At 34.2% G+C, this 12,384-nt stretch overlaps 1 protein-coding gene across 1 annotated transcript; it reads left to right on the forward strand.

Moving 5' to 3' along the window:
* The first annotated feature begins 7,147 nt into the window (after window positions 1-7,147).
* Window positions 7,148-11,955, forward strand: LOC136798743 (oocyte zinc finger protein XlCOF6-like). The gene is made up of 9 exons (XM_067055411.1): window positions 7,148-7,256; window positions 7,747-8,017; window positions 8,229-8,372; window positions 8,680-8,746; window positions 9,063-9,131; window positions 9,315-9,398; window positions 9,759-9,998; window positions 10,630-10,799; window positions 11,042-11,955. The coding sequence occupies exons 1-9, from the start codon at window positions 7,173-7,175 to the stop codon at window positions 11,899-11,901; spliced, it is 1,989 nt and encodes a 662-aa protein (XP_066911512.1). The 5' UTR covers window positions 7,148-7,172; the 3' UTR covers window positions 11,902-11,955.
* Window positions 11,956-12,384: the final 429 nt, after the last annotated feature.

Genomic DNA, 12,384 nt, shown 5'->3' on the forward strand with positions numbered 1-12,384 from the left:
TTGTTTCAATTGACTTGAAATTTTTTCCATAATCAGATATACCGACTTGCTATCTGAAAGTATCATTTAAAAAGTGAGGCACCCCGCGGTGTAGCGCGGTATTTCAAATGAAAAAGAGCTATTTATAATCTTACAGAAGCAATTTCTTATAACTTTACTGATGAAAACAATGTTTTTCATTTTTTTAAATTGTCATTCACCAATATTTTACAGACCCTCTTGATAATTAAAAGTTTTTAATCGTGAACAATAAATGCAGCAGCAGAATCCAGTAGCGGCCTGGCTTAATTTTCTTGGTGGTGCAAACTATGAAATTGGCGCCCCTGGTATTTTTGTCCTTATTTGCGCCTATACCATTATATGAAACTATTAAACTGTAAGAGCAGTGACTGGTTGAAAGTAACGCCCGGAATCTCTGAGTTAACAAACTTTTATATATACGAAGGTGGTGTAAGTGGTAATGATAATTTGATATCTATTTCCTTGTTATTTCCTGGTCTTGCTTCACTCTCCATTAAAGATCAATGGCTGAAAGAGGCCCCAAAAATTCGAAAGTTGGCAAGAATAAGGGTTCTTTGTAATTGTGGCGCCGCAGGCAAAAAAATTTGGTGTAAGAAAGGTCAAACAGCTTATAAGACATTCTAAAAAGGAGAAAGTTAGTCCGCATAAGACCACAAAAACCACAGCGAGTAGTTTCGATCAATCTCTCATTTTGGGGGGTGAGCATCCTCTTTAACTCCTGGCGGATACACAACACTTCTCTTGCTTTGACTTTTCGCAATTCAATGTTGATAGTAAGTAGTTTTGAAAAGATTCGTAAAATAAAACGAAACGCCGCAGGCGAAAACAAATTTACATTGCACTTATAGAAGGCGCTAAAAACGTGTCAAAGGGCGCAAAATCGCCCAACCAAACATCAAAGAGAATTTTGGCGCCCTCTTGAAAAGCTTTTTTGGCGCCCCTCTCAGGTCTTTCTGGGTGGTGCACTCCCGGGGGGGGTACTACCCTTGTCGACCGACGGGGGTGCTCCGCTGAGGTTCGAAAAATGGACCCTACGTGGGACTCGAAATTTCCGAAAAAAGTGACCCTGAAAGGGACTGAAATTCCAAAATTTTCTACTTTTCCCCAAAATTTTCCAAAAAAAGGCACCCTACGAGGGACTGATTTTTCTATTTTGGTGTTTTTGCGACCCTACCTGGGACTCGTGGAGGTTGCAAAAGCTACCCTGACCAGCGGAGCATCCCCGTAACCCATTTTGCCCTAGTACCCCCCCCGGGGGTGCACTGCACACCCTGCACCCCCTGCCAGGCCGCCACTGGCAGAATCATAAAAAGAAATCCAAATTTCACGAATTTGTAATTAAAAAAGTTTAATTTCATATCAAATTTTAATGTCAGGGACAGACAAAATAAAATGATTGAAGCTATTAGCAAATTGAAAAAAAGACGTTTACCAGCTTTTGAAGGTAGGCCAAAGAGTAGGCCATGGAGTAGGCCATATGGCCATGACCCGGGCCAGAGAGGTGGGCCAGGTTTTCTACTTACCCGGCTGTTACGTTATTTTTACGGTATCTTACATTTGCGGTACTAATCGTAGCATAAAAGCCGATCTCTTTGTTACTGTTTTTATTAAAATCGATAGAGAAAACTAGCTAGGTTACTATGCTGCTCATTCAGCTCTAACTGTATTACAAAATATACACTTTTCCGATTATAATATTTTTCATTATGATTTTACGCAGACAGAATCTCCATATTATAGATTTTATAATAGCCAAGCCCTTCTTTCTGGTATTGAAAAGTTTACCTTACTGTTGCATCCGACAGTCCTAGCAAAAAAACTCGTCAAAAGCAGAAAAAAGAAATAGAAGGAGAAAATTGGCTGGTTGGAAGCTTTCTCTTTGCTTCCTTTTCTGGTTTCGTGGTATGTATCTATAAGTTTATCTTTTTTAACTAATAGCTTTTATTCGGTTGACAGTCAGTGTAGACCTAACCAAAGATTTATTATACACTGCACTGGATAAACGACTCATAAAACGATGGAGAGCGCCGCGGTCGCGATCATTGTATTTTCATTGTTTCAGAAAACAATTGATGTTCTAGTATTGTCCGCAAAGGACAACTGTCATGGCGGCTCGAAGATGTCTGATTTTTAAAAATGTTTATCAGTCTTATTTTTAAAAAGTTCTCTAGCTCTTTCTTTTTGTTCATTTTGTAGAAATTGTATCTTTCCAAGACTGTGTCCCCAGAAGAGCTGAAATTAAACATACATAAGACTTGAGTGTTTTGGCTCCACTGTGGTATGAAAATCCTCTATGGAGGCACGTGGTGGCAAGATGGTTTTTTTGAGGTTGAAGTTTGAAAATTTCCGGTGTCATCATTAGATTTCTTATACACAACACGTCATTTGCATCTTTCTCACATCTTGAAACGTCATAATAACGACTTATAATTAGCAATTATTTTAAGTCTCTTTTGGGAATTGGATGAGTGATTTTCGATAAGAAATGCAATAAAATGCTTCGAAAAATCATTTAATGAGGGAAGGAGAGTGAACAATAATACCATTACTGCGGACATAAAGCTAGTACGCGAGAAATCGGCAAAAATCTGTTACTTGTATATCCAGTGTATAATAAATCCTTGACCTAACTCTTCACACAAAAATTACGGGAATTGAAGTTTGCAAAAGAACGCCACATAAGAAGATCTTTCAAATTCAGTATGTGAATAGAGCAGTAAAAAATACAACTTTTCTATTTTTCCTTTTTTTTGCAAAAGTTCTAGGAATGAAAATAAAGGGATATATAATGATAATTGAATACTATCCATTGATGACCCGCGGCACTATCGTAAAGCTAGAATCGCTTTGCGTACTCTGCGCTTGAGAAGTTGATTGACAGAATTTTACTGAACTCTATTTTTTCTATTTTTTTGTTGTTGTTGGTGTAAATTAGATATTTATCTATGGTAAACTAACTTGAAATAAATGAAATAAATAAATAAATGTAAGTATCAAATTTGAATAAAGCTGAAAATTAATTCAAGAAATTGAAAAATTTAGAAAATTAAAGCATTCCATAGTATACTAACATTTTATTATGATCTTCATCGAAGATAAAAAAATAATTTTTGAACCAGATATTTTTTGGAAAACATTTTCGGTACTTTACCAACCCTGATAAATGAAATATTTATTCTTATTTTACCGACCTACCGACCCATATTTTGCTAACGATCTGCCCGTAGAACAACAAATTAAATTGGTCTCGCCTTACAAACATCAATATATCAGATCTAACAAAATTAATAACGGCACTGACATCACATTGACAATAAAACAAAGGATTTTCTGTCAAGAGTCTTGTAAACATTCCAACAACTTCCATTGAAATGATCTGTCACAGCTGTGTCTACCATTTTTAACACGGTCAAGCCGAAAACGCCCGCAGAACGCCTGCATTTTTCCTTTGTTAATTTTCATGCATGAAAGATTTTTTTAAAAAGAAGTGAATCTCATAAAAACTTTGAAACACATGAAAAATTTCTCTCATAACATCAGAACATTAAATGAGTGTGGTGTTGTGAGAGAAATTTGTTTTTGACCATTTTTTGAACAGTTGAAAGTTTTTAAACATTTATAAATTTGAAGATGAAGGGTTTGCTTTAACGATAAGTAAAGTTCAATGGATGGTGTGCAGCGACCTTGCTAATGTAAGTATAAAGATTACCTGTATATTATTCAAAACTAATGGTGCACTATATGAATGTAATGAATCTTGTTTGTGATTATACTAGTCTGCGACAGCATGATGAGTTTAGGTAGTTTAAGTTAAACCTGGTGTGAGTACGGATACAGATTTTCTTTATCTGCTAAAGAACTTTTAAGAATATTTACTTTCAATGTAACTAGGGTGTAAACTGGATTTTGAATTTTAGAGTTTCAAAATTGTCACAATTTTTTATCAAAATTTATTATATTGTAAGACTTTTTGCGCAATTTTGAGGTCCATAAGTCAAAAATCCACTGTTTGCCCCAGGGGTATCTGATTCGCGGTAGTAGCAAAAAACGGCAAAAATGGCATTTTTTGTCCATTTTAAGACTATTAAAGGCCAGGAAATGGTCAAAATGGTTTCTAAATGGTGTCTTGTACTAATATTCAACACAAAAAGACAGAAAAAAACCCAGCGAGATCGCTCAATGTTTCAATTTCAGGCTAAAAAGGCCGATTTTCTCGGATTCTGGGTAGCAAAATGCATGAAAGCAGCATTTTTGAGGACCTACAACTTTTAAACTTTTTAATGTACACACTTGAAATTTTCAGCAATGAAACACTTCAGAGAAAGCTCCAGGAAAAATCAAACTTGAGTTTTCAAATATTTCCTATAAATCCATAATGGCGCCCTATAAATTGAGTTTTCATGCTAAATGCCAACATTTCAAGCTAAAACTTGGTTTTCTCTGGCTAAAATCTCAAAAATGGTTTCAAATGGTGTCCTGAAAACTTTGGGTGTTGAAAGTATTCAGGAAAAACTCTGAGAGAATCAAAATGGTTTGGGTTAGAAATTTGCCCAAGTCTGCCATTATGGTATTGCATTTCCCACTAAAACGCAATATTTAGAGTTAAAGTCTGATTTTCTCAGGCTAAAATCTCAAAAATGGTTTCAAATAGGGTCCTGAAATCTTTTGGTGTTGGAAGTATTCTGGATATACTCTGGGAGAACCAAAATGGTTTGGGTTTGAAATTTGCCCAAGTCTGCCATTATGGTATTGCATTTCCCACTAAAACGCAATATTTAGAGTTAAAGTCTGATTTTCTCAGGCTAAAATCTCAAAAATGGTTTCAAATAGGGTCCTGAATTCTTTTGGTGTTGAAAGTATTCTGGATATACTCTGGGAGAGCCAAAATGGTTTGGGTTTGAAATTTGCCTAAGTCTGCCAATATGGTATTGCATTCCTACTAAAACGTGATATTTAAGAGTTAAAGTCATAATTTTCTCAGGCTAAAATCTCAAAAATGGTTTCAAATAGGGTCCTGAAATCTTTTGGTGTTGAAAGTATTCTGGGAACACTCAAGGAAAATCATAGTGGTTCACAATGGTCATATATATGCCAAAGTCTGCCATATGAATTTCATTTCTTTTAGGATGACACTCAAGCTTACTACAAAACATTGTGTTTTAGAATGAAATACAATTCAATATGGCAGACTTTGGCAAATTTCTGACCAAAACCATTTTGGTTTTCCCATAGTATTTCCAGAATACTTTCAACACCAAAAGATTTCAGGACCCTATTTGAAACCACTTTTGAGATTTTAGCCTGAGAAAATTAGAGTTTAGCTCTAAATATTGCGTTTTAGTGGGAAATGCAATTCCATAATGGCGAACTTTGGCAAATTTCTAACCCGAACCATTTTGGTTCTCCCAAAGTATATCCAGAATACTATAAACACCAAAAGATTTCAGGACCCTATCTGAAACCATTTTTGAGATTCTAGCCTGAGAAAATGAGACTTTAACTCTAAATATCGCGTTTTAGTGGGAAATGCAATACAATAATGGCAGACTTAGGCAAATTTCTGACCCAAACCATTTTGATTCTCCAGAGTATTTTCAGAATACTTCCAAGATTCAAAGATTTCAGAACACCATTTGAAATCATTTTTTAGATTTTAGCCCAAGAAAACCAAGTTTTAGCTTGAAATATTGGCATTTAGCATGAAAACTCAATTTCTAGGGCGCCATTATGGATTTATAGGAAATATTTGAAAACTCAAGTCTGATTTTTCCTGGAGCTTTCTCTGAAGTGTTTCATTGCTGAAAATTTCAATTGTGTACCTTAAAAAGTTTAAAAGTTGTGGGTCCTCAAAAATGCTGCTTTCATGCATTTTGCTACCCAGAATCCGAGAAAATCGGCCTTTTTAGCCTGAAATTGAAACATTGAGCGATCTCGCTGGGGTTATTTTGTCTTTTTGTGTTGAATATTAGTACAAGACACCATTTAGAAACCATTTTGACCATTTCCTGGCCTTTAATAGTCTTAAAATGGACAAAAAATGCCATTTTTGCCGTTTTTTGCTACTACCGCGAATCAGATACCCCTGGGGCAAACAGTGGATTTTTGACGTATGGACCTAAAAATTGCGCAAGAAGTCTAACAATATGATAAATTTTGATAAAAAATTGTGACAATTTTGAAAATCCCAAAAAAGTATTTTTTCATGGTTCCAGTTTACACCCTAGTAACTTACAGTTATTTTACTGTTACTTTCAATGTATCAGATTAATGGAGTTTAGTTTTAAAATTTCTTGAAATTCATAAGCCTTATAGGCATGAACTTTTCAAATTTCATTGAAAATGTGTTTTGAATGGCCATGTAGTTAATACTAGCAACTTCTATGAAAGTATACTTTATTTATACTTTTTTGCAGTATATATGAAGTACACTTCCATGCAGTATACTTAAAGTATATGGAATATTGTTCCAAAAATTTAGTACTTAAAGTATACTTCCTAAAACATCAAAATATATACTGAAAGTATACTTTTAGTATTTCTGAAAGTATACTTGCAGTACAGAATAACATATACTTAAAGTATACTGAGTTTTGATAAGGGAGGGGCTCCCCCAACAAAGTTGGGGTTTGTAGGTAGTGTGTTTATAATACACCGTTGTGGTGGTGACGCGTGAGATTGGGTAACTTGCATCAGTGGAGAGAACTTGCATAGCCATCAAATGCTAACCCAAGATCAAATTGTGGTTGATCAGTTTTTGACTTTCCGGCGCACAATAATAAGATTCTTGTTGTAAAATTTTGTGCAGGAGAACTACAATTGGGGAAACATTTTTTCTGAAAAATTGATTATTCATGACTAATCGTTCATTGCACTCCAAACCATACGATTACTAAAAAATACTAAAGATGAATAACAAATTATTTTCAGTTTTTTTCATATAATATTAACTAAAAATTAACATTTTCCTGAATTAGCATGTGATAACGCGATATATGATGATATATAATGTGATATTTCTGTAATACAGAGTCGATGATTTTAGGCCAGAATGGCTGGAGTAATTCTATATGCAGATTTTGTAGATTCTTATGTGCACTCTTCTTATAGTAATCTCAATATTTGAATTTCAGCTGAAAATAAAAAACTATCAAATGGATGTGAAAGAAGATAGTAAAACGCATCCTTTCACTTGTGATGTCTGTCAGAAACAATTTAAGAAAAAGTACAACCTTCAGGTACGATTTTTTGTCATCTACTTAATTTTAGATGTTTGATCCATTGGTGTTTGCTGTTATTGCTGTTTCTTCTTCGGTTTTGATAAAGATACCTTTATTAGTTGACCAATGACTAATTTCTTTGAAGCGTCAATTTTTTATTAATCACTTTTACTAATAAACAATAATTTGAATCTTATCATATTTAAAAGTTTAGCAATGACTCAAGATATACTGTCACACTATGCAATTAATTACATAAAATGAACTTGAGGGGTTTTGCTATGTTTTTGAGCTGGCGAAAGAAAAATTAACTCCTGTAAATCCTTAGCAAGTTCGGTGCACTGAATAGCATTAATATGTACTTTAGGTGGCGAAATTAATATTTAGAAACTGGCGAATTGTAATTTTTTTTGTGCTTTAGACCAGCGAAATTTGTGGATCGCCAGACGAAAATAAGATCTAGAACTTTGCTCTACTAAAGTTAATTAATGATTTAAACTTTTTCTAGGTCCATACCAGGTCACATACAGATGAGCGTCCTTATATATGTAAATTCTGCAAAGCGACTTTCAGACAACTTACACATATGAAAAACCACATACGCAACGTGCATCAGAAAGAGGGAATTCAACCAAAGAAAGATGATTTTGGTTGTACAAGATGTGGTCAGCGATTCCCATCATTTTGGCGCGTCATAACTCATAGTTTGGCTATGCACAAAAATCCCACTGTACCTCTCCTATGTATGTTTTGTCAGGACAATTTTGCACTGGATTCAGGTTTGCTGCTATTATCATTTATTATAACTCGCAAATCTTTATGCTCTTCATGTTTACAATATTGTCTAGTTTTGTAAATTGACAGTCTCCATAACTTAACATCCACAGGGAACCTAAGGGGGATGTCTATAGTTGTTATTTTATCTGAAGCCTTTCGAAGTTGTTGAGAACTCAATATCAGATTCTAAATAATCTTTACTGGTTTCTTCAGGTCTTTTAATCAAGCATTGTAGAAAGGAACACAAGAAAGAAATAAAGATTCTGGAAACTTTTCAAGAACATCTCTTATGGCGAAATCAAGGCTACTTACAAATGTTTGGCTGTAATTTGTGCAATAAAGAATTTGCAACATTTCGTATGCATATATATTTTCTTTTTTCATTATAACAGAATCAATATTTTGATTTACATTTCCATTTTAGTAGATTTATACGTGCCCTTTTGACCTAAAAGTGGATGTTTCAGTTTTAAGTTGGCTGTCATTTAAAAATATGATAGATGTTAATAGCAAGGGTACATTAGAGCTGGACAAATCGAACATTTTTGGTGTTACAGCTTCAATTTAAAGAAATATTCATTATTCCTTCTTAATATTTTTATTCAAAGTCTCTCAAGAATTCTGAGACAGAATATGTATTATAAAAGTCAATTTATATTTGTAGTGTATATTTTCGAGCACCTTGAGAATGAGCATGGATTAAAAGCAGCAGAATCAACATCTAGTCCAAGGTATATATTGCATTTGACTCTTTCAGAACAATTTTACAGAGTTTAGTCTAAAAGGAATAGAATGGTGAGATCTCAAAGATCTAATGATAATTTTAATGCTACCAAACGTTAACCAGAAATTAAACAATAATACAAAGTATTTACAAACTACGGTACCTTATTTTTTCATCTACCCAGACCAGATCTTTAAAATAAGAGTTCAAAATGGTGATAGACATTGAACATTTTTGCTGTAAATTGCATCAAATAGCCAATTGGATTGGATTTGTGCCATCCTTAAATATAAGTAATGATGATTAAATTCTCTTTTATCTAGATTTCAATGTATATTTGAATGTCAAAAAGAGTTCTCAGATGAAACACAACTCGTCAAACATTTTATCAAGTATGTTCACCTTACAATTCACTTTTTTCATAGTTTGTATCGGTCCTACAGTTATCAGAAAGCAAATTACCCGCAGTACGAAATCTCAAAGCTGTTAATTATTATTTATCTGGAAGCTGGTTGATAACAAGTCTCAACCAATGGGATCCATTTACTATCTTTTTAATTTGTTTACCTTTTCAGAGGTCACTGGCCTGAAGGATGTAGTACATGCATATCTTGTGGAAAATCTTTTGATAATATCATTATGGCCAAGAAGCACTTCAAGTATGTTCATAACATTTGTAGTAGTTATAATAGCTGCTCTTTAGAAGATTGAAGGTTGAGTGCTCAAGAGAAAATTCAAAAGTCAACCTCACTCGAAATGAATATTTCAACATAATAATTCTATAGTCCTACCCATCGTATAATGCAAGCATGTTTAAATTATTATTTTAAAAGAACTGCATGAAATTACTGTAGATATCTTTAAGTGACTGTAAAATTGTTATGAAATTTGATAAGTGACGGTATGTCAAAATATGTTCAACACAGAGAAATATGGCCACAGTGGTATTAGTAAAAGACGAACCTAAAAATCGAAGCTAGTTATAAATTGCTAAGTGTTATTTTCTGTTTATTATTTAGATTACTCCGTTGTCAAACGCTACGTGACCGCTTACAATCTATTGGTATTGACTTGACAAAAGTCGAAACGTATGAAAAAGTCGGAGAGAAAACGGAACAATGTCCAGAATGTGATTTCGTTTGCACCAGAAAGTCGACCATGGAAATTCATGCTAGAACACATAGGAAAGAAAAGTTTTACGAATGTCCGATATGTCGTAAGAAATTCTCACATATAGGAAACATGAAGAAGCACATCACGTAAGATTAAGAAAGAACAATCATTTTTCATTTTAACTAAATTTTATCTAATCAACCAAAAATAGACCAGAAGATCAGGCAGTATTTATCAGGCGGCCAAATTCAGCTAAAATCGCTAGACGCGTATCTTTCATAAAAAAAATCAGTTTGAAAGAAGTTTTAATGAACTTTTATTTCATCATTCTTTTAGAAGGAGATGTTTCTATTTCATTCATAAGCCAGAAAGCTTCGATTTCGCTTTTGACCATTATTTGTAAACTTTAAAAACCAGATTTTGTTAATGTTTGGTTTAATCCACCTTTTCCATGGCTCCGCTCTGTATATCCAGCCCAAAACAATACGAGATGACATAATAAGAATCTAATGATGAGTCATTTTCAAAGCTAGGTTATAGATAGAAAGAGTCCATATTTTACGACTCAGTAATCTCGGACTTTTGGATAGCTCAGTAATCTCGGACTTTTATACAGTCTTTCGATTGTTTCCACGGCCAGCCGGCTCGGCTATCTATGAACTGAATGGAACATTGGAAGGAGCGGGGGTTCGAACCGCGCACCCATGGTTTGAGACGCTAGCGCCCTAGACCACTTGGCCATCACTAATTAACTAGCTATGTTATTTATTTCACTAGGATTATCCACGAAGGGAAATCGCCCAAAAAGAACATTGAAAAGTTGTTATCTTGCCATCACTGTGATAAGATGTTTGAGTCTCCGTCATTACTGGAGAGACATTTGATCACTCATACTGGTGAAAAACCATATACTTGCCAAAACTGTGGTAAAACTTACACCACACAGGGTAACGAAATTCGTTTCATGTGCATTTATGTGTAGAAGTTTATCTTTTCGAAAAAATAAGACTCAATTTTGACAAGAACCTAAAAGCAAATAAAGTCAGAATAAACAACAATTCGAGCCATCTACTAATAGTTTCCGAGTAGTTTCTGACTGTTTAAAATATCAACAACAACAAGTCTTTAATTATTCTCATCCCAACACCAACTTTCATAAAATGATACATCTGCAACTCTTCTCGTTCAGGAAATCTGACTATCCATTCAAAAGCTTGTCGTGGCATACCAAACGCTTCTGACAGACAGCCAACTATAAATTTAAAACGAACAATAAATGCTGATTCGAGTCAAAACATCAAATTTGTTAATTTTACTTTGGAGGCACATAATAGAGAGCCTGCAATACCGAATCCAGGTGGGATGTTTTCAAAATTTAAAACCAATCAAAACAATGACGTGAATAGTAAAGAACCCGAGGAAGTAATCTCCGAAGACGAACTTGGTAATGCAATGCAGATACTGAAAGACAGTGATCGGTTAGAGTATATGAATCTAGAATTTCTTACAGCACAATATTTTCCTGCCACTGAAGACAGTCAAATCGAAAGCAGTAATATAACCAATGTTTACGGTGAAGCCGCATCTACTATTCCCGATTGCTCCCAAAGTGTTATTATTAAGAATATCACTGAAACAATAGAGGAGTCTGGAAACGACTCACATCAACACCAATTAGAAGAATTTCAAAAGGTGGTATGTTCAACCATAACTGCTAACATCCATGATCAAACTTACTTGGATAAAACTCAAGATCTTAACGTTGGAACCTTCAATATGGAATACTTTTTCCAAGACCAGACTATGGATGAACGATATCTTAATGTTTGTCAGCCACAAAACCAAGAAGAAGTGACCACGACAACAGATCTTCTCCTGGTGCCAGATACTTGTTGGTGGCAACCGAGTTCAACCTCACCAACCAAAAATACTACCATGGCAACCTCTAATAACAATAATATTCCTTTCAACAACAAATCTTTTCCGCAAACTGTCATCAAAAATATTACTGGTGGTGAAATTAAAGATGTTGAAACTCTTAGTGTTTAGTTAGTTCTCGGTTTGTTTTTAACTTAGTGTTTGATGACTGGTGGTATATTCAGAGTCTGTAATTACCCTTCTCTGAAAGTCTCTTTCTAGCTACCTTAGGGAATAAATTAATGCAAGAATAAATTAATGCAGAATAAATTAATGCGGAATTAATTAATGCGAATTTGGCCCTAATTCGCATTATTTAATTCCGCAATTCCTAAAATTGGTCAATTCGCATTAATAAATTCCATATTTTCAATAATTTTGCTGTGATTTTATCATGAATAAAGTTTAAAATGTGGCTCATTCGTATTAAATAATTCTGTAAAACATGAAATTTTTGAGGTGCCATTCGTATTAATTTATTCTCGCGTTAATTTATTCCCTTAAGGTAAGAGCTTTAATCTGCGTACCCAAATTTGAATTTTGCTCACTTTTTTTATCATGCGAAGAGTGGCATTTCGGATAAAAAGTGAACAATGTCTTTTTCTTATTTTAACA

The sequence above is a fragment of the Clytia hemisphaerica genome, unplaced genomic scaffold, assembly GCF_902728285.1.
Source record: "Clytia hemisphaerica strain Z4C2 unplaced genomic scaffold, Clytia hemisphaerica genome assembly, whole genome shotgun sequence".
In the NCBI taxonomy this organism is placed as follows: Eukaryota; Metazoa; Cnidaria; class Hydrozoa; order Leptothecata; family Clytiidae; genus Clytia; species Clytia hemisphaerica.